The sequence below is a fragment of the Pelodiscus sinensis genome, chromosome 11, assembly GCF_052426305.1.
Source record: "Pelodiscus sinensis isolate ZL-2025 chromosome 11, ASM5242630v1, whole genome shotgun sequence".
Taxonomy (NCBI): domain Eukaryota; kingdom Metazoa; phylum Chordata; order Testudines; family Trionychidae; genus Pelodiscus; species Pelodiscus sinensis.
In genome coordinates this window covers 52,313,181-52,337,411 of record NC_143062.1, presented here as the reverse complement: position 1 = coordinate 52,337,411, position 24,231 = coordinate 52,313,181, and the positions used below count along the sequence as shown (strand labels likewise).

General features: G+C 73.7%; 1 protein-coding gene across 2 annotated transcripts in view; it reads left to right on the top strand.

The window, feature by feature from the left end:
- LAMB2 (laminin subunit beta 2) overlaps positions 1–24,231 on the top strand; it is a 51,403-nt gene that overhangs the window by 4,561 nt on the left and 22,611 nt on the right. Inside the window, exons 4-25 of one of the 2 annotated variants that reach the window (XM_089781302.1) lie at positions 479–618; positions 3,101–3,359; positions 3,660–3,723; positions 4,514–4,716; positions 5,036–5,156; positions 6,798–6,986; positions 7,080–7,259; positions 8,403–8,515; positions 10,233–10,312; positions 10,379–10,514; positions 10,770–10,925; positions 11,537–11,664; positions 15,078–15,198; positions 18,823–19,015; positions 19,340–19,483; positions 19,633–19,864; positions 20,478–20,641; positions 20,894–21,118; positions 21,958–22,175; positions 22,631–22,727; positions 22,801–23,173; positions 23,287–23,471. In XM_089781302.1, the coding sequence (XP_089637428.1) occupies positions 479–618; positions 3,101–3,359; positions 3,660–3,723; positions 4,514–4,716; positions 5,036–5,156; positions 6,798–6,986; positions 7,080–7,259; positions 8,403–8,515; positions 10,233–10,312; positions 10,379–10,514; positions 10,770–10,925; positions 11,537–11,664; positions 15,078–15,198; positions 18,823–19,015; positions 19,340–19,483; positions 19,633–19,864; positions 20,478–20,641; positions 20,894–21,118; positions 21,958–22,175; positions 22,631–22,727; positions 22,801–23,173; positions 23,287–23,471 (3,721 nt within the window). Of the gene's footprint in view, positions 1–478; positions 619–3,100; positions 3,360–3,659; positions 3,724–4,513; positions 4,717–5,035; positions 5,157–6,797; positions 6,987–7,079; positions 7,260–8,402; positions 8,516–10,232; positions 10,313–10,378; positions 10,515–10,769; positions 10,926–11,536; positions 11,665–15,077; positions 15,199–18,822; positions 19,016–19,339; positions 19,484–19,632; positions 19,865–20,477; positions 20,642–20,893; positions 21,119–21,957; positions 22,176–22,630; positions 22,728–22,800; positions 23,174–23,286; positions 23,472–24,231 lie in introns of those variants that run through there. The other variant, XM_089781301.1, reaches the window with a different exon arrangement.

Below are 24,231 nucleotides of genomic sequence, written 5' to 3'. Positions count from 1 at the left end.
GGGGCAGGCGGGGCCGGGGGGCAGGCCGGGCCGGGGGCGGGGGCAGGCGGGGCGGGGGGCGGGCCGGGGGGCGGGGGCCAGGCAGGGCAGGGGGCAGGCAGGGCGGGGGGCGGGCCGGGCCGGGGGCGGGGGCAGGCGGGGGGCGGGGGGCAGGCTGGGCTGGGGGCGGGGGCAGGCGGGGCGGGGGGCAGGCGGGGCGGGGGGCGGGCCGGGGGGCGGGGCCAGGCAGGGCGGGGGGCAGGCCGGGCCGGGGGGCAGGCCGGGCGGGGGGGGGGGCGGGGGCAGGCGGGGCGGGGGGCAGGCCGGGCCGGGGGCGGGGGCAGGCGGGGCGGGGGGGCAGGCGGGGCGGGGGGCAGGCCGGGCCGGGGGGCAGGCCGGGCCGGGCGGGGGCAGGCGGGGCGGGGGGCAGGCCGGGCCGGGGGCGGGGGCAGGCGGGGCGGGGGGCAGGCGGGGCCGGCGCTGAGGGGGCTCCCTGCAGGAGGAGAAGAAATGCTTCGTGTGCGACTCGCGCCGGCCCTACTCCCCGCTGGCCAACCCCACCAGCCATCGCATCGAGAACGCCGTCCCCGCCTTCGCCCCCCGCCGCAGGAAGGCCTGGTGGCAAGCCGAGAACGGTGAGTCCTCCTGCCCCCCGGCCCCCCAGCCTCCTCCTGCCCCCCGGTCCCCCAGCCCCCCAGCCTCCTCCTGCCCCCCACTCCCCCCCAGTCTCCTCCTGCCCCCCGGCCCCCCAGCCTCCTCCTGCCCCCGCTCCTCCCCAGCCTCCTCCTGCCCCCCGGCCCCCCAGCCCCCCAGCCTCCTCCTGCCCCCCAGCCCCCAGCCCCCCAGCCTCCTCCTGCCCCCGCTCCCCCCAGCCTCCTCCTGCCCCCCAGCCCCCCAGACTCCTCCCTGCCCCCCGGCCCCCAGCCTCCTCCTGCCCCCCGTTCCCCCCACCCAGCGCCATCCTGCGCCCGCTCCCCCAGCTTCCTCCTGCCCCCGCTCCCCCCACCCAGCGCCATCCTGCCCCCGCTCCCCCCAGACTCCTCCTGCCCCCCGGCCCCCCAGCCTCCTCCTGTCCCCCGCTCCTCCCACCCAGCCTCGTCCTGCCCCCCGGCCCCCCAGCCTCCTCCTGCCCCCACTCCCCCCAGCCTCCTCCTGCCCCCCGGCCTCCCAGCCTCCTCCTGCCCCACTCCCCCCAGTCTCCTCCTGCCCCCCGGCCCCCCAGCCTCCTCCTGCCCCCACTCCCCCCAGCCTCCTCCTGCCCCCGCTCCCCCCCAGCCTCCTCCTGCCCCCGCTCCCCCCCAGCGCCATCCTGCCCCTGCTCCCCCAGCCTCCTCCTGCCCCCGCTCCCCCCAGCGTCCTCCTGCCCCCGCTCCCCCCCAGCCTCCTCCTGCCCCCAGCCCTCCCAGCACACCCCACCTGACACTCAGCCCAGCCCAGCTTCCCAACCCTCCTCCTCTGCCCCAGCTCAGCCTGCATCTGACCCCGGCTCGGTGCCCACCCCACCTTTCCCTTTAGTTCTGCTTTGCTCCCCAGCGCCCCCAGTGTGGCCCCAGCTGCCCTGGGCAGAGCCCCATGGCCTGTACTACATGGCCCATCAGTGTGGGGCTGGGTTGGGCTTTGCCCCGTGCCCACGTTGTTCCCATCCAACCCTGGGGGCTGGGCCAGGGGCCCCCATAGGGCCCGCGGGCCAGGAGAGCGCCGCAGCTGCCAGCCTGGGGGCCCTGGGCCCTCCCTACCATGGAGTCCTGACTCCCCAGGCCAGGCGATTTGCCAAAGCCTTGGCAGCAAGGGGTCAGGCCCAGCCCCACAGCTCAGGGCTCCTGTATCCGCAGGCAGACGCAGACGCACGCACAGGCAGACGCAGACGCAGACACAGGCAGACGCACGCACACGCACAGGCAGACGCACGTACACGCACAGGCAGACACAGGCAGACGCAGACGCACACACAGGCAGACGCAGACGCACGCACAGGCAGACGCACGCACAGGCAGACGCAGACGCACGCACAGGCAGACGCAGACGCACGCACAGGCAGACGCACGCACAGGCAGACGCAGACGCACGCACAGGCAGACGCAGACGCACACACAGGCAGACGCAGACGCAGACGCACGCACAGGCAGACGCAGACGCACGCACAGGCAGTTGCAGACGCACGCACAGGCAGTTGCAGACGCACGCACAGGCAGTTGCAGACGCACGCACAGGCAGACGCAGACGCAGACGCACGCACAGGCAGACGCAGACGCAGACACAGGCAGACGCACGCACACGCACAGGCAGACGCACGTACACGCACAGGCAGACACAGGCAGACGCAGACGCACACACAGGAAGACGCAGACGCACGCACAGGCAGACGCACGCACAGGCAGACGCAGACGCACACACAGGCAGACGCACGCACAGGCAGACGCACGCACAGGCAGACGCACGCACAGGCAGACGCACGCACAGGCAGACGCAGACGCACACACAGGCAGACGCAGACGCACGCACAGGCAGACGCACACGCAGACACGGGCAGACGCACACTCACAGACTACATCTAGACTACAAACAGATTTTTTGAAAAAGCGAGCCGCTCTCTTTCCAAAAAGCAGTTTGCGTTCAATAGCACCATTTTTCGAAAGATTTACTTTTGAGAGAACGCAGCTGCAGTCTAGACGCAGGTGAAGATTTTCCAAAGAAGGCTACGTTTTTCGAAAACCCCTGCAGTGCAGACACCCCCGTACAGACACAGACACGCACAGGCAGACGCAGACGCAGCCCCGCGGACAGACAGCGCGCGGCGGTGCGGTGCGATTGACCTGAGGAAGGGGCCCTGCCGATGCCCGAGGCTCTGCAGACCACACCCCAGCCCCCCGCGTGCTCAGGGCGTGGCAGGGCCGTGCTGCCGTGGTCCCGCAGTGCCTGCCGGCTCCCCCACCTGTCGTGCGCCCCAGGGCCTGCCGAGCCTGCCAGCCGCTGGGCGTGGGGCGTGGGGGGAGCTTCCTGGGCGTCCCCTCCGGCCGCCCTTCCTCACCCCCGGCCATGTCCTGCGGCTCCCACCCCGCCCAGCGCCAGCCGCCTCGCACCAACGGCCCCCTGCTCTCCCCCAAACCCTGCCCGCGCCCAGCCATGCCGGCACCCCCAGCTCCCCCCGCCCCGGGCCCGGCCGGCGGCTCCCAGCCCCCGTCTCTCTCCAGACCTTCCGCCCGGCGGCCATGCTGGTGGAGCGCTCGGCGGATTTCGGCCGCACCTGGGCGGTTTATCGCTACTTCGCCTACGACTGCGCCTCGGCCTTCCCCGGCGCCTCACGCGGGCCCCCGCGCCGCCCGGACGACGTCATCTGCGAGTCCCGCTACTCCGACATAGAGCCCTCCACCGAGGGGGAGGTGAGCGGGGCCGGCGGCTGCACCGGGCTCCCTGCCCGGGGCCCCGCGGCCCCTGGGCCGGACCAGCGCGGGCGAGGGAGGGGGGAGGCTGTCCCAAGGGGGAGGGGAGGGGCCGGCTGTTCAAGACGGAGGGGTGCCCTGTCCTGGGCCCGGTGCTGCGGGACGAGCCGGGCACCGTGCCCCGAAGCCGCGCTGGGCGCTGGAGGGGCAGAGAGGAGGCAGCCGGCTCCGGGCAGCGCTCTGGGCTCCGCTGGGCCCTGGCCGGGCGCTCGGGCTGACGGGCGTTTCTCCCTGTGCCAGGTGATCTACAGAGTCCTGGACCCAGCCATCCCCATTGCTGACCCCTACAGCCCGGCCATCCAGAGTGAGTCCGGCCGGGCAGGGCCCCGCGGGCCAGACGGGAACGCCAGGGACAGCGCGGGCCGGGCTCCCTCCGCCCAGACGGGCCTGGGGAGCTGGGGGCAGCTTGGGGGGCCCTGGGGACACGCGGGGGGGGTCTAGGGGGACTCCCTAGGAATTGCAGGGAGCTCTAGGGGAGCCCTGGGGAGACACGGAGGGACTCTAGGGGGACTCCTGGGGAATTGCATGGGGCTCGCGGGGGGACTCTAGGGGGACTCCCTAGGAATTGCGGGGAGCCCTGGGGAGACACGGGGGGACTCTAGGGGGACTCCCGGGGAATTGCATGGGGCTCGCGGGGGGACTCTAGGGGGACTCCCGGGGAATTGCAGGGAGCTCTAGGGGAGCCCTGGGGAGACACGGGGGGACTCTAGGGGGACTCCCGGGGAATTGCAGGGAGCTCTAGGGGAGCCCTGGGGAGACACGGGGGGACTCTAGGGGGACTCCCGGGGAATTGCAGGGGGCTCTAGGGGAGCCCTGGGGAGACACGGGGGGACTCTAGGGGGACTCCCGGGGAATTGCAGGGGGCTCTAGGGGAGCCCTGGGGAGACGCGGGGGGACTCTAGGGGGACTCCCTAGGAATTGCAGGGGGCTCTAGGGGAGCCCCGGGGAGACGCGGGTGGTTCTGGGGGGGCAGATCCGGCCCCAAGGCGGCCTGGCGTCTCTCTTGGCCTGGGCTGCCCTGGTGTCTTGGGGCGCGTAGCCCTGGTCTCGCGGGGCCCCTGCGCCAAAGCCCAGCCGGTGCCGTCTGCCCCCAGACCTGCTGCGCGTCACCAGCCTGCGGGTGAACCTGACGCGGCTGCACACGCTGGGCGACACGCTGCTGGACGCGCGCCCGGAGCTGCGGGAGAAGTATTACTACGCGCTCTACGAGCTGGTGCTGCGCGGGAGCTGCTTCTGCTACGGCCACGCCGCCGAGTGCGCGCCCGCCCCCGGGGCCCAGGCCAACGTCGAGGGCATGGTAGGGCTGCGCTGCCCGTCCCACCCCCCCACCGGCACCCCGCTGGCCTGGCCTCCCTGGGGCAGGGCTGGGTCGGCCCATGGTGGCTCTGGGGCTTGCCCCCTCCCAGTTGGCCGGGCACAGAGGAGAGGGTGCCCGCAGGCTGGCGTGGCTCGGCCTCTTTCTTTCCGGGCAGGCCTGGGGTCCCGTGGCAGCGGTAGGGACCCACCGAGGCCTCGGCCCCTCGTGGTCTGGGCCTGGAATGTGCACAGGTGCCAGGCTGCCCCTTTGCTGGCGTCTGGTGGGGCCGTGGCCGCCTCTCACAGCACGCCCCCGGCAGGTGCATGGCAGATGCGCCTGCAGACACAACACGCAGGGCCTGAACTGCGAGCACTGCGACAGCTTCTACAACGACCTGCCCTGGCGCCCCGCCGAGGGACGCAGCTCCAACGCCTGCAGGAGTGAGTGCCGGGCTGGGGGCTGGGCGGCATGGCTGGCGATGCTGGGGTGTGGCGGGGGTGGGGGCGTGGCCTGGGTGGGCGGCGTGGCTGGCGATGCTGGGGTGTGGTGGGGGCGGGGGCGTGGCTGGTAAGGCTGGGGTAGGCGGGGGCGTGGCCTGGGGGACGGCGTGGCTGGTGATGCTGGGGTGTGGCGGGGGCGGGGGCGTGGCTGGTAAGGCTGGGGTAGGCGGGGGCGTGGCCTGGGGGACGGCGTGGCTGGTGATGCTGGGGTGTGGCGGGGGCGGGGGCGTGGCTGGTAAGGCTGGGGTAGGCGGGGGCGTGGCCTGAGGGGACGGCGTGGCTGGTGATGCTGGGGTGTGGCGGGGGTGGGGGGGTGGCCTGGGTGGGCGGCGTGGCTGGCGATGCTGGGGTGTGGTGGGGGTGGGGGCGTGGCCTGGGTGGGCGGCGTGGCTGGTGATGCTGGGGTGTGGCGGGGGCGGGGGCGTGGCTGGTGAGGCTGGGGTAGGCGGGGGCGTGGCCTGGGGGGACGGCGTGGCTGGTGATGCTGGGGTGTGGCGGGGGCGGGGGCGTGGCTGGTGAGGCTGGGGTAGGCGGGGCGTGGCCTGGGGGGACGGCGTGGCTGGTGATGCTGGGGTGTGGCGGGGGCGGGGGCGTGGCTGGTAAGGCTGGGGTAGGCGGGGCGTGGCCTAGGGGGACGGCGTGGCTGGTGATGCTGGGGTGTGGCGGGGGCGGGGGCGTGGCTGGTAAGGCTGGGGTAGGCGGGGGCGTGGCCTGGGGGGATGGCGTGGCTGGTGATGCTGGGGTGTGGCGGGGGCGGGGGCGTGGCTGGTGAGGCTGGGGTAGGCGGGGCGTGGCCTGGGGGGACGGCGTGGCTGGTGATGCTGGGGTGTGGCGGGGGCGGGGGCGTGGCTGGTAAGGCTGGGGTAGGCGGGGGCGTGGCCTGGGGGGACGGCGTGGCTGGTGATGCTGGGGTGTGGCGGGGGCGGGGGCGTGGCTGGTAAGGCTGGGGTAGGCGGGGGCGTGGCCTGGGGGGACGGCGTGGCTGGTGATGCTGGGGTGTGGCGGGGGCGGGGGCGTGGCTGGTAAGGCTGGGGTAGGCGGGGGCGTGGCCTGGGGGGACGGCGTGGCTGGCGATGCTGGGGTGTGGCGGGGGTGGGGGCGTGGCCTGGGTGGGCGGCGTGGCTGGTGATGCTGGGGTGTGGCGGGGGTGGGGGCGTGGCTGGTAAGGCTGGGGTAGGCGGGGGCGTGGCCTGGGGGGACGGCGTGGCTGGTGATGCTGGGGTGTGGCGGGGGCGGGGGCGTGGCTGGTAAGGCTGGGGTAGGCGGGGGCGTGGCCTGGGGGGACGGCGTGGCTGGTGATGCTGGGGTGTGGCGGGGGCGGGGGCGTGGCTGGTAAGGCTGGGGTAGGCGGAGGCGTGGCCTGGGGGGACGGCGTGGCTGGTGATGCTGGGGTGTGGCGGGGGCGGGGGCGTGGCTGGTAAGGCTGGGGTAGGCGGGGGCGTGGCCTGGGGGGACGGCGTGGCTGGTGATGCTGGGGTGTGGCGGGGGCGGGGGCGTGGCTGGTGAGGCTGGGGTAGGCGGGGCGTGGCCTGGGGGGCGTGGCTGGTCTGGCCGGGGCGTGGCTGAGGTGTGTCTCGGCAGAGTGCGACTGTAACCAGCACTCGGGCCGGTGCCACTTCGACATGGCCGTGTACCTGGCCACGGGCAACGCCAGCGGGGGCGTGTGCGACGACTGCCAGCACAACACCATGGGCCGCAGCTGCCAGCTCTGCAAGCCCTTCTACTACCGGGACCCCGGGCGGGACCTGCGGGACCCGGGGGCCTGCCGAGGTGAGGGGCCGGGGAGCGGGGCGCCGGCGGGGCCTGGGGGGGTGCGGCGCCGAGGGCCGGCCCCGTCTGACTCTGCCTTTGGCGGCTCCGCAGCCTGTGACTGTGACCCGGCGGGCGCCCTGCAGGGCGGGGTCTGCGATGCCCAGGACGACCCGGCGCGGGGGCTCATCGCCGGGCAGTGCCGCTGCAAGGAGCACGCGCAGGGCCCCCGCTGCGACCAGTGCAAACCCGGCTTCTTCGGCCTCAGCGCGGACAACCCTCAGGGCTGCCAGCGTGGGTCCCACCGCCCTCTCACCAGGGAGCAGCCTGGAGGGGCGCGGGCGGGGGCAGGGTGCTGGTGGGGGGAGGGTGCTGGCTGGGGGGGCGCTGGCTAGGGGGGCGCTGGTGGGGGCAGGGTGCTGGTGGGGGGAGGGTGCTGGCTGGTGAGTACTGGGGGGGCGCTGGCAGGGGGCAGGGTGCTGGCGGGGGGCGGTGGTGGGGGAGGGATGCTGGTGGGGGGAGGGTGCTGGCTGGTGGGTACTGCGGGGGCGGTGGCGGGTGGAGGGTGCTGGCTGGTGGGTACTGCGGGGGTGGTGGCGGGCGGAGGGTGCTGGCGGGGGGACGGTGGCGGGGTACTGGGGGGGCGCTGGCAGGGGGCAGGGTGCTGGCGGGGGGGGGAGGGTGCTGGCTGGCGGGGTACTGGGGGGGCGCTGGCAGGAGGCAGGGCGCTGGCGGGGGGAGGGTGCTGGCTGGCAGGGGGCAGGGCGCTGGCGGGGGGAGGGTGCTGGCTGGCGGGGTACTGGGGGGGCGCTGGCAGGAGGCAGGGCGCTGGCGGGGGGAGGGTGCTGGCTGGTGGGTACTGGGGGGGCACTGGCAGGGGGCAGGGTGCTGGCGGGGGGAGGGTGCTGGCTGGTGGGTACTGGGGGGGCGCTGGCAGGGGGCAGGGCGCTGGCGGGGGGGGGTGCTGGCTGGTGGGTACTGGGGGGGCGCTGGCAGGGGGCAGGGCGCTGGCGGGGGGAGGGTGCTGGCTGGTGGGTACTGGGGGGGCGCTGGCAGGGGGCAGGGCGCTGGCGGGGGGGGGTGCTGGCTGGTGGGTACTGGGGGGGCGCTGGCAGGGGGCAGGGTGCTGGCGGGGGGAGGGTGCTGGCTGGTGGGTACTGGGGGGGCGCTGGCAGGGGGCAGGGCGCTGGCGGGGGGCAGGGTGCTGGCGGGGGGAGGGTGCTGGCTGGTGGGTACTGGGGGGGCGCTGGCAGGGGGCAGGGCACTGGTGGGGGGAGGGTGCTGGCTGGCGGGTACTGGGGGGGCGCTGGCAGGGGGCAGGGCACTGGTGGGGGGAGGGTGCTGGCTGGCGGGGTACTGGGGGGGCGCTGGCAGGGGGCAGGGCGCTGGCGGGGGGCTCCTGGGGGCCCCCAGTGACACACACGTGCTCCGTGCCAGGCTGCCGGTGCCACCCCCAGGGGACGGTGTCGGCCGGGCCCCAGTGCGACCCCGCGACTGGCGACTGTTTCTGCAGGCGCTTGGTGAGCGGGCGCCACTGCGAGCAGTGCCTGGTGAGTGGGCAGCGCCCGTCCCTGGCCCTCTGGCTTCCCTTGGGCAGCCCAGAGACCGGCAAAGCCCAGCAGGGGGGCTGGGGCTCCCCCCACGTCCTGAGCCAGGAGACTGCCCCCTCCCCCAGCCCACTCACCCCCCCCCCCGCACTCTGTCTCCTGCCTTGGCAGACAGCTCCCGGTGCCCTGTCCAGCGCCTCCTGCGGGGGGCGCCAGGGTGCAGTGTCGGTGCCCAGTCCTCCAGTCCCAGTCCCTGGTCTGCGTTGACACGCTCCCTTTGCCCCCGGCCCTGCACAGGGAAACTGAGGCAGGTGCAGCATTCCGAGGAAACAAAATACATTCCCGTTTTGTCACTTTGTGTGGTTGCACGAGGCAGGCCAGGGTCCCAGCGGATGGGGGACAGAAGCAGGCAGGGACCCGGGGGGGGGCAGAGGACAGAAGAGGGTGGAGTCCGGGGGGCAGAGGCAGGCAGGGTCTGGGGAGCACAGGACAGAAGTGGGCGGGGTCCGGGGGGCAGAGGCAGGCGGAGGTCCGGGGGGCAGAGGCAGGCGGGGCACCGGGGGGCAGAGGCAGGCAGGGTCTGGGGGGCACAGGACAGAAGTGGGCGGGTCCAGGGCGCAGAGGCAGGCAGGGCCTGGGGGGCACAGGACAGAAGTGGGCGGGTCCGGGGGGCAGAGGCAGGCAGAGTCTGGGGGGCACAGGACAGAAGTGGGCGGGTCCGGGGGGCAGAGGCGGGCAGGGTCTGGGGGGCAGAGGACAGAAGTGGGCGGGTCCGGGGCACAGAAGCAGGCAGGGCCTGGGGGGCAGAGGACAGAAGTGGGTGGGCCTGGGGGGCAGAGGCAGGCAGGGCCTGGGGGGCACAGGACAGAAGTGGGCGGGGTCCGGTGGGCAGAGGCAGGCGGGGGTCCGGGGGGCAGAGGCAGGCAGAGTCTGGGGGGCAGAGGACAGAAGTGGGTGGGCCTGGGGGGCAGAGGCAGGCAGGGCCTGGGGGGCACAGGACAGAAGTGGGTGGGCCTGGGGGGCAGAGGCAGGCAGGGCCTGGGGGGCACAGGACAGAAGTGGGCGGGTCCGGGGGGCACAGGACAGAAGTGGGCGGGGCCCTGGGGGCAGAGGCAGGCAGGGCCTGGGGGGCAGAGGACAGAAGTGGGTGGGCCTGGGGGGCAGAGGCAGGCAGGGCCTGGGGGGCACAGGACAGAAGTGGGCGGGTCCGGGGGGCACAGGACAGAAGTGGGCTGGGCCCCGGGGGCAGAGGCAGGCAGGGCCTGGGGGGCACAGGACAGAAGTGGGCGGGGCCCGGGGGGCAGAGGCAGGCAGGGCCTGGGGGGCACAGGACAGAAGTGGGCGGGGCCCGGGGGGCAGAGGCGGGCAGGGTCTGGGGGGCAGAGGACAGAAGTGGGTGGGCCTGGGGGGCAGAGGCAGGCAGGGACTGGGGGGCAGAGGACAGAAGTGGGTGGGCCTGGGGGGCAGAGGCAGGCAGGGACTGGGGGGCAGAGGACAGAAGTGGGTGGGCCTGGGGGGCAGAGGCAGGCAGGGACTGGGGGGCACAGGACAGAAGTGGGCGGGGCCCGGGGGGCAGAGGCGGGCAGGGTCTGGGGGGCAGAGGACAGAAGTGGGTGGGCCTGGGGGGCAGAGGCAGGCAGGGACTGGGGGGCAGAGGACAGAAGTGGGTGGGCCTGGGGGGCAGAGGCGGGCGGGCCCCTGACAGAGTCTCTCCCCCCAGCCCGAGCACTGGGGTCTCAGCCACGCCCTGCTGGGCTGCCGCCCCTGTGAGTGCGACGTGGGAGGCGCCCGCGACACGCGGTGAGTTGGCGGGGGCCGGGGGGCGGGCGCTGCCAGCGCGGGGCCCTCATGCCGCTGTGCCGCCAGGTGTGCCGCCGAGACGGGGCAGTGCCAGTGCCGCAGCCACATGGTGGGCCGGACGTGCGGCCAGGTGGAGGCCGGCTTCTTCCACGCCCGCCTGGACCACTACACCTACGAGGCGGAGGAGGCCCGGCTGCGCCAGGTCAGTGGGGAGCCCCGGGCCAGCCACCAGCGTGGGGCAGGGGCCCCGGGGAGCCTGGGCCGGGGCTCAGACCCAGCAGCACCTGCCCCGGCTGGCCCTGGGGCCGGGCTGGTGGGGCTCGGAGCCCGGCTTCCAGGCTGCCTGGCCAGGGGCCCCGCAGGCCGGGCCCCTTCCCCCCTGGGCTCCAGGCCAGCCCGCGGGCAGGGCCAGCCGGGCCCCTGTGAGGGGCAGGCCAGTCATGGCTGCTTTGCGCAGGGCGCGGTGCTGGAGCGAGCGCAGGCTGCGGGCCGGCCGGCCACGTGGACAGGGGCCGGCTTCGCCCACGTGCAGGAGGGGGGCGCCGTGGAGTTCCTGGTCAGCGACGTGCCCGCCTCCATGGAGTACGACGTGCTGCTCCGCTACGAGCCGCGGGTGAGCCCCAGCCGGCCCGCCCCCCCGCTCCCGCCGACAGCCCGGCCGGCCCGCCCCCCCCCTGCTCCCGCCAACAGCCCGGCCGGCCCGCCCCCCCCCCTGCTCCCGCCAACAGCCCGGCCGGCCCGCCACTCCCCTGCTCCCGCCGACAGCCCGGCCGGCCCGCCACTCCCCTGCTCCCGCCGACAGCCCAGCCGGCCCGCCCCCCCCCTGCTCCCGCCGACAGCCCGGCCGGCCCGCCACTCCCCTGCTCCCGCCGACAGCCCGGCCGGCCCGCCACTCCCCTGCTCCCGCCGACAGCCCAGCCGGCCCGCCCCCCCCTGCTCCCGCCGACAGCCCGGCCGGCCCGCCCCCCCCTGCTCCCGCCAACAGCCCGGCCGGCCCGCCCCCCCCCTGCTCCCGCCAACAGCCCGGCCGGCCCGCCACTCCCCTGCTCCCGCCGACAGCCCAGCCGGCCCGCCACTCCCCTGCTCCCGCCGACGGCCCGGCCGGCTCGCCCCTCCCCCGCTCCCGCCGACAGCTCAGATTAGCGCTCCCCCCCCACGCCCGCTGGAGCCCAGGCCGGCCCCTCTTGCTCTCTTGCCGGCTCTGACTGGTCTCTCCTGCCCTAGCTCCCGGAGGCGTGGGAGGAGGTGAAGCTGCGGGTGCTGCGTCCCGGGCCTATCGTGGCCAGCAGCGCCTGCGGGAACACCATCCCTGCCGACGACCGGCTGGCCACGGCGCTGCCGCCTCGGGCCAGGTGAGCGGGCGCCTGCGTGGCTCGGGGCAGTGCAGCCGCCTGGCCAGGGCGTGGCTCGAGGGCTGCGGGCGCAGGGAATGCAGCAGACCGGCCCCCTCCTGGGCCAAAGGGAGGGCAGCTGGGCTGCGGCTCCTGTCCTGCCGGCGTTTTGGGGTCCCCCACGACTCCCAGGAACCGCTTGGCTCTGCCTCCGGCACTGCTGGCTCTAGGCCCCTTCCTGCTCCTGCGCCCCGGCACTGCTGGCTCTAGGCCCCTTCCTGCTCCTGCGCCCCGGCACTGCTGGCTCTAGGCCCCTTCCTGCTCCGGCGCCCCGGCACTGCTGGCTCTAGGCCCCTTCCTGCTCCTGCGCCCCGGCACTGCTGGCTCTAGGCCCCTTCCTGCTCCTGCGCCCCGGCACTGCTGGCTCTAGGCCCCTTCCTGCTCCTGCGCCCCGGCACTGCTGGCTCTAAGCCCCCTCCTGCTCCTGCGCCCCGGCACTGCTGGCTCTAGGCCCCTTCCTGCTCCTGCGCCCCGGCACTGCTGGCTCTAGCCCCCTTCCTGCTCCTGCGCCCCGGCACTGCTGGCTCTAGGCCCCTTCCTGCTCCTGCGCCCCGGCACTGCTGGCTCTAGGCCCCTTCCTGCTCCTGCGCCCCGGCACTGCTGGCTCTAGGCCCCTTCCTGCTCCGGCGCCCCGGCACTGCTGGCTCTAGGCCCCTTCCTGCTCCTGCGCCCCGGCACTGCTGGCTCTAGGCCCCTTCCTGCTCCTGCGCCCCGGCACTGCTGGCTCTAAGCCCCCTCCTGCTCCTGCGCCCCGGCACTGCTGGCTCTAGGCCCCTTCCTGCTCCTGCGCCCCGGCACTGCTGGCTCTAGGCCCCTTCCTGCTCCTGCGCCCCGGCACTGCTGGCTCTAGGCCCCTTCCTGCTCCTGCGCCCCGGCACTGCTGGCTCTAAGCCCCCTCCTGCTCCTGCGCCCCGGCACTGCTGGCTCTAAGCCCCCTCCTGCTCCTGCGCCCCGGCACTGCTGGCTCTAAGCCCCCTCCTGCTCCTGCGCCCCGGCACTGCTGGCTCTAAGCCCCCTCCTGCTCCTGCGCCCCGGCACTGCTGGCTCTAGGCCCCTTCCTGCTCCTGCGCCCCGGCACTGCTGGCTCTAAGCCCCCTCCTGCTCCTGCGCCCCGGCACTCGCTGCTGGAAGCTCCGTCCCCCGGGTGCAGCGCGACCCCTCCTGACACCACTGAGACGGCGCGTGGGGCGCCCCCGGCCCTGCACCCCGACCGAGCTCGCTGAGACTCCCCAGCCAGGCGCTAGGGAGGGGCTATTGCCTCTGCGCGGCACAGCCGAGCCTGGGTTCTAGGCGGGCACCCAAGTGAGGGGCAGGCAGGCTCAGACCCCTTGGGCGGGTCCACCCCCCCCAGCCCCCAGTACTCAGTGGGTCCACCCCCCCCAGCCCCCAGTACTCAGTGGGTCCACCCCCCCCAACCCCAGTACTCAGTGGGTCCACCCCCCCCCCAACCCCAGTACTCAGTGGGTCCACCCCCCCAAGCCCCAGTAGTCAGTGGGTCCACCCCCCCCACCCCCAGTACTCAGTGGGTCCACCCCCCCAAGCCCCAGTACTCAGTGGGTCCACACCCCCACCCCCAGTACTCAGTGGGTCCACACCCCCACCCCCAGTACTCAGTGGGTCCACCCCCCCTAGTCCCCAGTACTCAGTGGGTCCACCCCCCCACCCCCAGTACTCAGTGGGTCCACCCCCCCCAACCCCAGTACTCAGTGGGTCCACCCCCCCACCCCCAGTACTCAGTGGGTCCACCCCCCCTAGTCCCCAGTACTCAGTGGGTCCACCCCCCCAAGCCCCAGTACTCAGTGGGTCCACCCCCCCACCCCCAGTAGTCAGTGGGTCCACCCCCCCTAGTCCCCAGTACTCAGTGGGTCCACCCCCCCAACCCCAGTACTCAGTGGGTCCACCCCCCCAAGCCCCAGTAGTCAGTGGGTCCACCCCCCCCACCCCCAGTACTCAGTGGGTCCACCCCCCCAAGCCCCAGTAGTCAGTGGGTCCACCCCCCCCAACCCCCAGTACTCAGTGGGTCCACCCCCCCCAGCCCCCAGTACTCAGTGGGTCCACCCCCCCTAGTCCCCAGTACTCAGTGGGTCCACCCCCCCAAGCCCCAGTACTCAGTGGGTCCACCCCCCCAAGCCCCAGTACTCAGTGGGTCCACCCCCCCAGTCCCCAGTACTCAGTGGGTCCAGCCCCTCCAGCCCCCAGTACTCAGTGGGTCCACCCCCCCAAGCCCCAGTACTCAGCTCAGTCTCTTCTCTCCATGTTTGCCCAGCCAAGACTGACCCTTCTCCAGACCACCCCCCTCCTTTGGTCGGCCCCTTCCCTGCTCAGGTGACAGCCGGCCGGGCCATGGTCTACCTGCCATGAGGTCCCTCAGGACGCCCCCCTGGCCGTGCTCTCAGACGCAGGCCAGTTGGGGTCACCCCCAGCCCTCGCAGCGCCCAGGGAGTGCCCAGCACAGCGGGCCTGGGCCCCTCGAGTAAACACCCCCCGCGTGGCAACATCACGCACCAGTCCCCAAGTGGTGGGCGCAGGCGCTCGGCAGGGATGTTCCAAACCGCCAGCTTAGCAGCCTGGTGCCCGCCCCACGGCCGGACGGGTCAGCCCCCCCCCCCCGCTCGCTGCCCCTCGCAAGGCTGCATGTGGGGCTGTGACGGCACGTGGGGGTCCCCCCGACCCTGCACCCCCGGAGCAGCCAGAACAGGCTCCTCCAGCCAGTGGAACGGGGGTTATTGCCCCTCCAGGATCCAGTGGTGTGGTGACGGGAGTCAGGGCCGGGCTGCCTGGGCCCCTCAGGCTCCCAGCCCCTCCTTGGTCTGTCCCCTTCATGGTTCCAGCCCGAACACTGCCCCTTCCCCCCACACTCCGGGTCTGTCTGCACTGGCCCCCCAGTTCGAACTAGGGTGGTAACATAGGCAACCGGCGTGGCAAATGAAGCCCGGGATTTGAATTTCCTGGGCTTCATTTGCATGTTGCCCGGCGCCACCATTTTTAAATGTCCGCTAGTTCGGACTCCGTGCCCGCGGCTACACGCGGCTACACGCGGCTACACGCGGCTACACGCAGCTACATGCGGCTACACGCGGCTACACGCGGCTACACGCGGCTACACGCGGCACGGACTAGGTAGTTCAGACTAGGCTTCCTCTTCCAAACTACCGTTACTCCTCGTGCAACGGACAGGAGTGCAGGTAGTTCGAACTAGGGGGCTAGTGTAGACAGACCCTCCCTTCCTTTGTTCCCTCCCTTCCCTTAACCGGTCGGTCACTGTCATGGGGCCCTCAAGGCCCCGCGCTGGGCCGTGCTCACAGCCAGAGGCCAGTAGGGGTCGCCCACAGCCCCAGCCACGTACTGACACCACGTCCCACCTGTCCCCACAGGTTCGTGCTGCTGCCCCAGCCCGTCTGCCTGGAGCAAGGGGTCACGTACACCCTGCGCCTGGAGCTCCCCCGCGCCTCCTCCCGCCCGGCCGGGCCCAGCGCCAGCGTGCTGCTTGACTCGGTGAGCGGGGGGCGGGACCATGCTGGGCGGAGGAAGCTGGGGCCACGCCAGGCCTGCGGGTGGCACAGGGCAGGGCGCAGGGCTGTGGCAAGGGCACTCGGGCAACCCGGCCCTGGCTGACTCTAAGAAGGAGTGGTCTGGGGGCACCGCCGCAGGGCAACCGGCTCAGCCCCACGGCTACCTACAGCCCAAGCCTGGGGCCCCACTGAACGGCACCCGCCACCCCCCGAGCACGACAGCTGCCACCCCGCCAGCAGCGAGCCCCCCAGGAAACCCCTTTGACACCCCAGCGCTCCCTGTGCCCCCCAGCCTCCTCACACAGGGGAGAGGTTATAACCCATCCCCCCTCCCCTCAGACACCCCAGTGCTCCCTGTGCCCCCCAGCCCCCTCACACAGGGGAGAGGTGATAACCCATCCCCCCTCCCCTCAGACACCCCAGTGCTCCCTGTGCCCCCCAGCCCCCTCACACAGGGGAGAGGTGATAACCCATCCCCCCTCCCCTCAGACACCCCAGCGCTCCCTGTGCCCCCCCGCCCCCCTTACACAGGGGAGAGGTTATAACCCATCCCCCACCTCCCCTCAGACACCCCAGTGCTCCCTGTGCCCCCCAGCCTCCTTCCACAGGGGAGAGGTTATAACCCATCCCCCACCTCCCCTCAGACACCCCAGTGCTCCCTGTGCCCCCCCGCCCCCCTTACACAGGGGAGAGGTTATAACCCATCCCCCACCGCCCCTCAGACACCCCAGTGCTCCCTGTGCCCCCCAGCCCCCTCACACAGGGGAGAGGTGATAACCCATCCCCCCTCCCCTCAGATACCCCAGTGCTCCCTGTGCCCCCCAGCCCCCTCACACAGGGGAGAGGTGATAACCCATCCCCCACCTCCCCTCAGACACCCCAGTGCTCCCTGTGCCCCCCAGCCTCCTTACACAGGGGAGAGGTGATAACCCATCCCCCACCTCCCCTCAGACACCCCAGTGCTCCCTGTGCCCCCCAGCCCCCTCACACAGGGGAGAGGTGATAACCCATCCCCCACCTCCCCTCGACACCCCAGTGCTCCCTGTGCCCCCCAGCCCCCCCTTACACAGGGGAGAGGTGATAACCCATCCCCCCTCCCCTCAGACACTCCAGTGTTCCCTGTGCCCCCCAGCCCCCCTCACACAGGGGAGAGGTGATAACCCATCCCCCACCTCCCCTCGGACACCCCAGTGCTCCCTGTGCCCCCCCAACCCCCTCACACAGGGGAGAGGTGATAACCCATCCCCCCCAGACACCCCAGTGCTCCCTGTGCCCCCCCAGCCTCCCTTACACAGGGGAGAGGTTATAACCCATCCCCCCTCCCCTCACACACCCCAGTGCTCCCTGTGCCCCCAACCCCCCTTACACAGGGGAGAGATTATAACCCATTCCCCCCCCTCCCCTCACACACCCCCGTGTTCCCTGTGCCCCCCAGCTCCCCCTCACACGGGAGAGGTTATACACCCCCCCCCCCCCCGGATGCCCCAGTCCCAGAGGGCAGCCCCGGGCCAGGGCAGCCTGTCACTCGGGTCCCAGCACGGCGCTGGCCGGGTCGGGGTGTTCGCGCTCCCAGGGCGGGTTGTTGGTGCAGGAGGGGGCGAGGCTGAGGCAGCACTTGACTCCCTCAATCCCCAGGTCCCTGCCGCAGGCTCTGAGCCCAGCTGGGACCAACTGGCCAGTCCCTGGAGCACGGCCCATGGCAGGAGGGGTCCCAAACCCTTCCCAGCCCCCGGCCTGGGCCAAGGGCGTCGGGTCAGGAGCAGGCGGGAAGGCAAAGCCTGTTCTGCCCTTGCCACGCGGAGGGCACCCGGCGTTCTGCTGCCCGCCTGACGGCCGCACTCCCGCCCCACGAGCCAGGGGCCTGGCCGCGCCCTGGGGGCACCGGCCCTGGGGGCCTGCGGGTCGGTTCCCAGCCGCCTCCCCAGGGCCGAGGGATGAGCCGGGCACCGCGTAGCCCTCCTGGGGTGTCTGTGGGCCCGGGGAGCCAGCGCCCAGGCGGCAGGGCCGAGGGGTGAGCCGGGCACCGCGTAGCCCTCCTGGGGTGTCTGTGGGCCCGGGGAGCCAGCGCCCAGGCGGCAGGGCCGAGGGGTGAGCCGGGCACCGCGTAGCCCTCCTGGGGTGTCTGTGGGCCCGGGGAGCCAGCGCCCAGGGGGCAGGGCCGAGGGGTGAGCCGGGCACCGCGTAGCCCTCCTGGGGTGTCTGTGGGCCCGGGGAGCCAGCGCCCAGGCGGCAGGGCCGGGGGGTGAGCCGGGCACCGCGTAGCCCTCCTGGGGTGTCTGTGGGCCCGGGGAGCCAGCGCCCAGGCGGCAGGGCCGAGGGGTGAGCCGGGCACCGCGTAGCCCTCCTGGGGTGTCTGTGGGCCCGGGGAGCCAGCGCCCAGGCGGCAGGGCCGGGGGGTGAGCCGGGCACCGCGTAGCCCTCCTGGGGTGTCTGTGGGCCCGGGGAGCCAGCGCCCAGGCGGCAGGGCCGAGGGGTGAGCCGGGCACCGCGTAGCCCTCCTGGGGTGTCTGTGGGCCCGGGGAGCCAGCGCCCAGGCGGCAGGGCCGAGGGGTGAGCCGGGCACCGCGTAGCCCTCCTGGGGTGTCTGTGAGCCCAGTGACGAATGTGACGGGCTGGGCCGGGGCTGGGCACCGCTCAGGGCGAATTGCTCAAATTCGGGCTCCTCACAGCCCCAGTCCGGAGACCTTCCCAAACAGGCCACACACCAGTCCCACCGAGCGCTTCCGCTGCCGATCTGGCCAGGCAGAAGCCTCTCAAGCAAACCGCCCCCCCCCCCGACACCCCAGCAATATCCGTGCCCCAGATGGCCCCGGGCCTATACACAGGTGGGGGGGTCCTAGCACCCAATCCCACCTACCCCGAACAAGTTCTGTCCGGTTCCAAGAAACCAGCCACAGATCCCTGGTCAATTTCCCCTCTGGACCTTACCCACAAATCACGCTGAGCCAATCCTTTAGAATCTAACATCTAAAGGTTTATTACTAAAGGAAAGAAAAGCCTGAGAGTGAGGTTGTCACAGTATCGTACGTTACATGCATCGAATCTCCCAGTTCTCGATGCAGGCTCTAGCAGAGATGTTACAGCTGCTGGCTTAAGAGTCCTTGGTGCACATCCTACGCCAGGATGGGTCCCCAGCTCTTCCCCGCTTGAGAGTCCCTGCGAGGCCGCATCTGGGGTCAGAAGTGGAGCTGAAGACCAAGATGGAGTCCACCACATGGCATCTTTATGCCTCCTTCCTGGTCTCTTCTTGGCCGCAGCGGGTCACCAGGCCAGCGGCCTGTCCCTGTGTCCCCTGCTGGCAGCCCCCAGGTATCCGTCCCCACTCTTGAGGGGTGTCCTTGGCCCATAGAGGGCCATTGTTCCACGGAGACTTGCTCGTTAGCGTGTCCCTAGGCTGAGCTTTGCCCATGGCTCAGCCACATTCGGTATCCGCACAGCGCACAGGGCGCTAGCTCCACCCGCAGGGTAGAGTCACACGAGCGGCACGTGCAGACTGTCGAAGACATGCTTTCGTTTGACACCCCACATGGCCCCTTTGTACCACTCTGGGGGCTGCTCCCCTCCCAGTCCAGTGGGGTGACACCGACCCGCTGGCGTCTCTCCCCAGCTGGTGCTCGTGCCGCGCTCCGCCTCCATGGAGATGTTCAGTGCGGGCGACGCGGCCGCCACGGAGCGCAGGGAGCTGTTCGAGCGGCATCGCTGTGCTCAGCATGCCCGGCCCGTGGGCAAGGCGCCCGTCAGCGACGTCTGCGCCCGCCTGCTCACCAGCATGTCGGCCATCCTGCACGGGGGGGCGCTGCGTGAGTGCCCCTTGGCCTCGGCTCCGGGCGGGGTTTTCCGGGGGGGGGCTGCTCTCGTTCCGGGCGGGATTTTCCGGGAGGGGCTGCTCTCGTTCCGGGCGGGATTTTCCGGGGGGGGCTGCTCTCGTTCCGGGTGGGATTTTCCGGGGGGGGCTGCTCTCGTTCCGGGCGGGATTTTCCGGGGGGGGCTGCTCTCGTTCCGGGCGGGATTTTCCGGGGGGGCTGCTCTCGTTCCGGGCGGGATTTTCCGGGGGGGGAGGGCTTGTTCCCATTCCCGGGGGATTTCCTGTGCCCGTGGGTCACGCCTCGCCTGTCTGCCCCCAGCCTGCCTGTGCGACCCCCAGGGCTCGCTGAGCTCCGAGTGCGACCCCCATGGGGGGCAGTGCCGGTGCAAGCCCAGCGTGATGGGGCGCCGCTGCCACCGCTGCTCCCCGGGCACCTTCGGCTTTGGGCCCAGCGGGTGTCGAGGTGAGTGAGGCTCCCGCCCCCCACCAGCTCTGCCCCTCCCTCCCAGCCCCGGAGGAGAGGCCCCAGTGCGCCCCGCGCACCCAGGGGGGTGTGGGGTGAGGGCCCCGGTTCCCAGGGGGCCCCCCACCTCCTGTGCCCCTCCCTTGCAGCCTGCCAGTGCAGCAGCGACGGAGCCCTGAGCAGCTTCTGCGACAGCCTCAGTGGGCAGTGCCCCTGCCGGGCGGGCGCCGCCGGGCCCCGCTGCGACCGCTGCCAGCCCGGCTCCTGGGGCTTCCCCCGCTGCCAGCCCTGCCAGTGCAACGGGCACGCCGAGGAGTGCGACCCGCGCACCGGCAGCTGCCTGCGCTGCCGCGACCACACGGACGGCGACCGATGCCAGAGGTGCAGGCTGCGGGGCCCACTGGGACTCTCCCAGGGCCGGTGGGGGGGTGCTCTCCTGGGACTGGCGGGGGGGGTCTGTGGGGGCAGGGGGGGCTCTCCCAGGGCCGGGGGGGCGCTCTCCAGGGAGGGCGGGGGGGGTCTGCAGGGGCTGGTGGGGCTCTCCTGGGGCTGGCAGGGGGACTGCAGGGGCTGGTGGGGCTCTCCTGGGGCTGGGGCGGGGGGTCCTGCGGGGGCCAGCGGGGCTCTCCTGGGGCTGGCAGGGGGGACTGCAGGGGCTGGTGGGGCTCTCCTGGGGCTGGCGGGGGGTCTGCGGGGGCCGGCGGGGCTCCCCTGGGGCCAGCGGGGGGGGTCCACGGGGGACGGTGGGGCTCTCCCGGGGCTGGCGGGGGGGACTGCAGAGGCTGGTGGGGGGGGCTCTCCAGGGACGGGCGGGGGGATCCGCGGGGGTTGGCGGGGCTCCCCTGGGGCAGGCGGGGGGGCTGTCCCGTCCGCGGGGGTGGGCAGGGCAAGGAGCGGCTCGGTTTGCCCGGCTGGCCGTGCCCAGGCGCTCACACCCCAGCGGGGGCCCGGGTCTGGGCTCTGCTCTGGCCCGGCTCTCACTGCCTCCCCGCAGGTGCGCGGCCGGCTACTACGGGAGCCCCACGCTGGCCTCGGGGGGGCGCTGCCGCCCCTGCCCCTGCCCGGATGGGCCCGGCAGCGCCCGCCACTTCGCCAGCTCCTGCCACCAGGACGCCCGCTCCCGCCAGGTGGTCTGCACCTGCAGCGCCGGCTACACAGGTGAGCGCCCCCTGCTGGCCGGGCCGGCCTGGCCCCGTGGCTGAGCCCTGCCCGGCTGCGCCAGGAACCTGGGCCCAGCCCCTCACAGCCCTACGGCCCTCGGCTGCCCCACCTGAGCCGCGAGCCCCCCGGCTGCCCCCTTTGCCCCGCCCCCGCTCTCTGGCTGCACTCTGCCCTCCTCCCCATGGGGCACTGTGGGGGCTGCCAGCCCACGCTCCCCCGGGCGGTGCTGACTCCCCCCCCCCCCCGCAGGCCTGCGCTGTGAGGAGTGCGCCCCCGGCTACTACGGGAACCCCGGGCAGGCCGGCGGGCGCTGCCAGCCCTGCCAGTGTCACGGCAACATCGACACGCTGGACGCGGGCGCCTGTGAGCCGCGCTCGGGGCGCTGCCTGCGCTGTCTGCACCACACGGAGGGGGAGCACTGCCAGCGCTGCCGGGCCGGCTTCTACGGCGACGCCGCCCGCCACAGCTGCCGGCGTGAGTCCGGCCCCGCCCCGGCCCCGCCCCCTGCCTCCTGCCCCGCCCCTGCCTCCGGCCCCGCCTCCTGCTCCGCCTCCTGCCCCGCCCCTGCCTCCGGCCCCGCCTCCTGCCCCGCCCCTGCCTCCTCCCCCTGCCTCCTGCCCCGCCCCCTGCCTCCGCCTCCTGCCTCCCGCCCCGCCCCTTGTCACCCTGCCCCGCCCCCTGCCTCCAGCCCCGCCCCCTGCCTCCTGCCCCGCCCCGCGTCACCCTGCCTCGCCCCCTGCCTCCGGCCCCGCCCCCTGCCTCCGGCCCCGCCCCGCGTCACCCTGCCCCGCCCCCTGCCTCCCGGCCCCGCCCCCTGCCTCCGGCTCCGGCCCCGCCTCCGGCCCCGCCCCTGCCTCCGGCCCCACCCCCTGCCTCCGGCCCCGCCCCCTGTCACCCTGCCCCGCCCCCTGCCTCCAGCCCCGCCCCCTGCCTCCTGCCCCGTCCCACATCACCCTGCCCCGCCCACTGCCTCCTGCCCCGCCCCGCGTCACCCTGCCCCGCTCCCTGCCTCCTGCCCCGCCCCACATCACCCTGCCCCGCCCCCTGCCTCCTGCCCCACCCTGCGTCACCCTGCCTTCTGCCCTGCCACCCTGCCCTGCCCTGCCCCGCTGCACATCACCCTGCCCAGCCACCTGCCACCCTGCCCCCTGTCCTGCCCCGCCCCCTGCCACCCTGCCCCCTGTCCTGCCCCGCCCCCTGCCACCCTGCCCTGCCCCGCCCCCTGCAACCGTGCCCCACGCCCTGCCCCCTGCTCCCCGCACCAGCCTTTGCTGGGTCCCCTTCCCAGCTCATGCCCTGCTGTGTGGTCCCAGGCTGCTCCTGCAACGCCCTGGGCACGGTCCCCGGTGAGTGCACGGCGCAGGACGGGTGCCGATGTGAGCAGCACAGCGGGCAGTGCCAATGCCTGCCCCACGTCCAGGGGCAGAGCTGTGACCGCTGCGCCCCCAACTTCTGGAACCTGGCCAGCGGCACAGGCTGCGAGCCCTGCGCCTGCCACCCGCAGCACGCGCTGGCGCCGGCCTGCAACCAGGTGAGAGCCCGCGGGCGAGGCCGGGCGGGGGGTTAGGCCTGCCGGGGCTGCCCTGCTCCTTACATGGGAGACTGCTGCGCCCCATGGGCTCTGCCCCCTGTCCAGGGAGCCCGCAGGGCAGCCAATAGAGCAGCGCCCCTTGGTGTCGCCCAGTCCCGCTGTGGGTGGGCCATCCTTGGGGAATTCCCCAGGCCAACCTCCTGCCATCCCTGACACGGGCACCAGGGCCCACGTTGCTCTGCAGCTCCTCCCCCCCCCCCCGGAGCAATGCAGCACAGTGGGGAAACTGAGGCACAAAGCAGACTATTCCCCCTGGGCCATAGAGCCTGGAGTAGGTTGGAGCTGGGACCAGAGGAGGCGAGGGGCCCAGTCCCTGCCCATGGCGTGGCCCCAGGGTGGGGGCAGGGGCCGGGCGAGGCCCTGGACGTGCTGATCAGAGCCAGCGGGTGTCTCAGTTCACAGGGCAGTGCCCCTGCCGGCCGGGCTTCGGGGGCCGCGCCTGCACCGACTGCCAGGAGCAGCACTGGGGCGAGCCCAGCCTGCAGTGCCGAGGTGAGTGCCGGGGCGGGAGTCCTGTGCCCCGCATGGCCCCAGGCGCTGGCTGACGGGTCTCTGTCTTCCCCAGCTTGTGACTGCGACCCCCGAGGCATCGAGAGCCCCCAGTGTCACCGGGCCACCGGGCACTGCTCCTGCCGCCAGGGGCTGTCCGGCGTCCGCTGCGACCAGTGCGCCCGCGGCTTCTCCGGTGCCTTCCCCGACTGCCAGCCCTGCCACCAGTGCTTCGGGGACTGGGACCGCGTGGTGCAGGACCTGGCTGCCCGCGCCCGGGGCCTGGCGCTGCGTGCCCAGCACATCCGGCACACGGGCATTGCGGGGGCCTTCGAGAGGCGCTTCCGCCAGCTGGAGGAGAAGCTGGGCGTGGCGCAGGCCATCGTGGACGCCCGCAACGCCACTGCGGGGGCCGTGGCCCGGCTGATGCGCACCATGGAGGAGTTGCGGTGAGCGCGGGCCAGCGTCTGGCCGTGGCCTGGGCATGGGCTACGCAGGCTCCCCCCCGGAAGGGCAGGAGCAAGGTAGACACTGTCCCCGGCCTCACTCTGCCGGCCCACAGGGAGCGCATGGGCGAGGCCACAGAGACGCTGACCCAGCTGGAGGGCGAGCTGACCACGGCGCAGGACGAGAACTACGACGCCAGCCACGCCCTGGGCACCTTGCAGCGCGGCGCCCGGGCCCTCAACGGCACCCTGCACGACCTGGCGCACCAGCTGCACCTGCTCAAGAACTCCAACGTCCTGGGTGAGCCGGGCGCGGGGGCGGAGCTCCCCGGGCAGGTGGGGGTGGACAAAACGCGGCCAGTTCTGGACGGGCCCGAGTCTCGCAGCGAGCGGCCCGGGGCTCTGGAAGGCGGATGCTCCGGGCGCTCACGCCGCGGGGGCCGGTGGGACCGTGCGGGGAGGAGACGGGCTCGGCCGGCATTTCAGGAGACGGCTGGGGGGCGGGAGCCGCGGGGGCCGGTGGGACCGTGCGCGTGCGGGGAGGAGACGGGCTGGTGGGCGGGGGCCGGTGGGACCGTGGGCGTGTGGGGAGGAGACGGGCTGGGGGGCGGGCGCCGCGGGGGCCGGTGGGACTGTGCGCGTGTGGGGAGGAGACGGGCTGGGGGGCGGGAGCCGCGAGGGCCGGTGGGACCGTGGGCGTGTGGGGAGGAGACGGGCTGGCGGGCGGGCGCCGCGGGGGCCGGTGGGACTGTGCGCGTGTGGGGAGGAGACGGGCTGGGGGGCGGGAGCCGCGAGGGCCGGTGGGACTGTGCGCGTGTGGGGAGGAGACGGGCTGGGGGGCGGGAGCCGCGAGGGCCGGTGGGACTGTGCGCGTGTGGGGAGGAGACGGGCTGGGGGGCGGGAGCCGCGAGGGCCGGTGGGACCGTGCCCGGGCAGGGAGGAGATGGGCTGGCGGGCGGGAGCCGCGGGGGCCGGTGGGACCGTGTGTGTGTGGGGAGGAGACGGGCTGGGGGGCGGGCGCCGCGGGGGCCGGTGGGACTGTGCGCGTGTGGGGAGGAGAC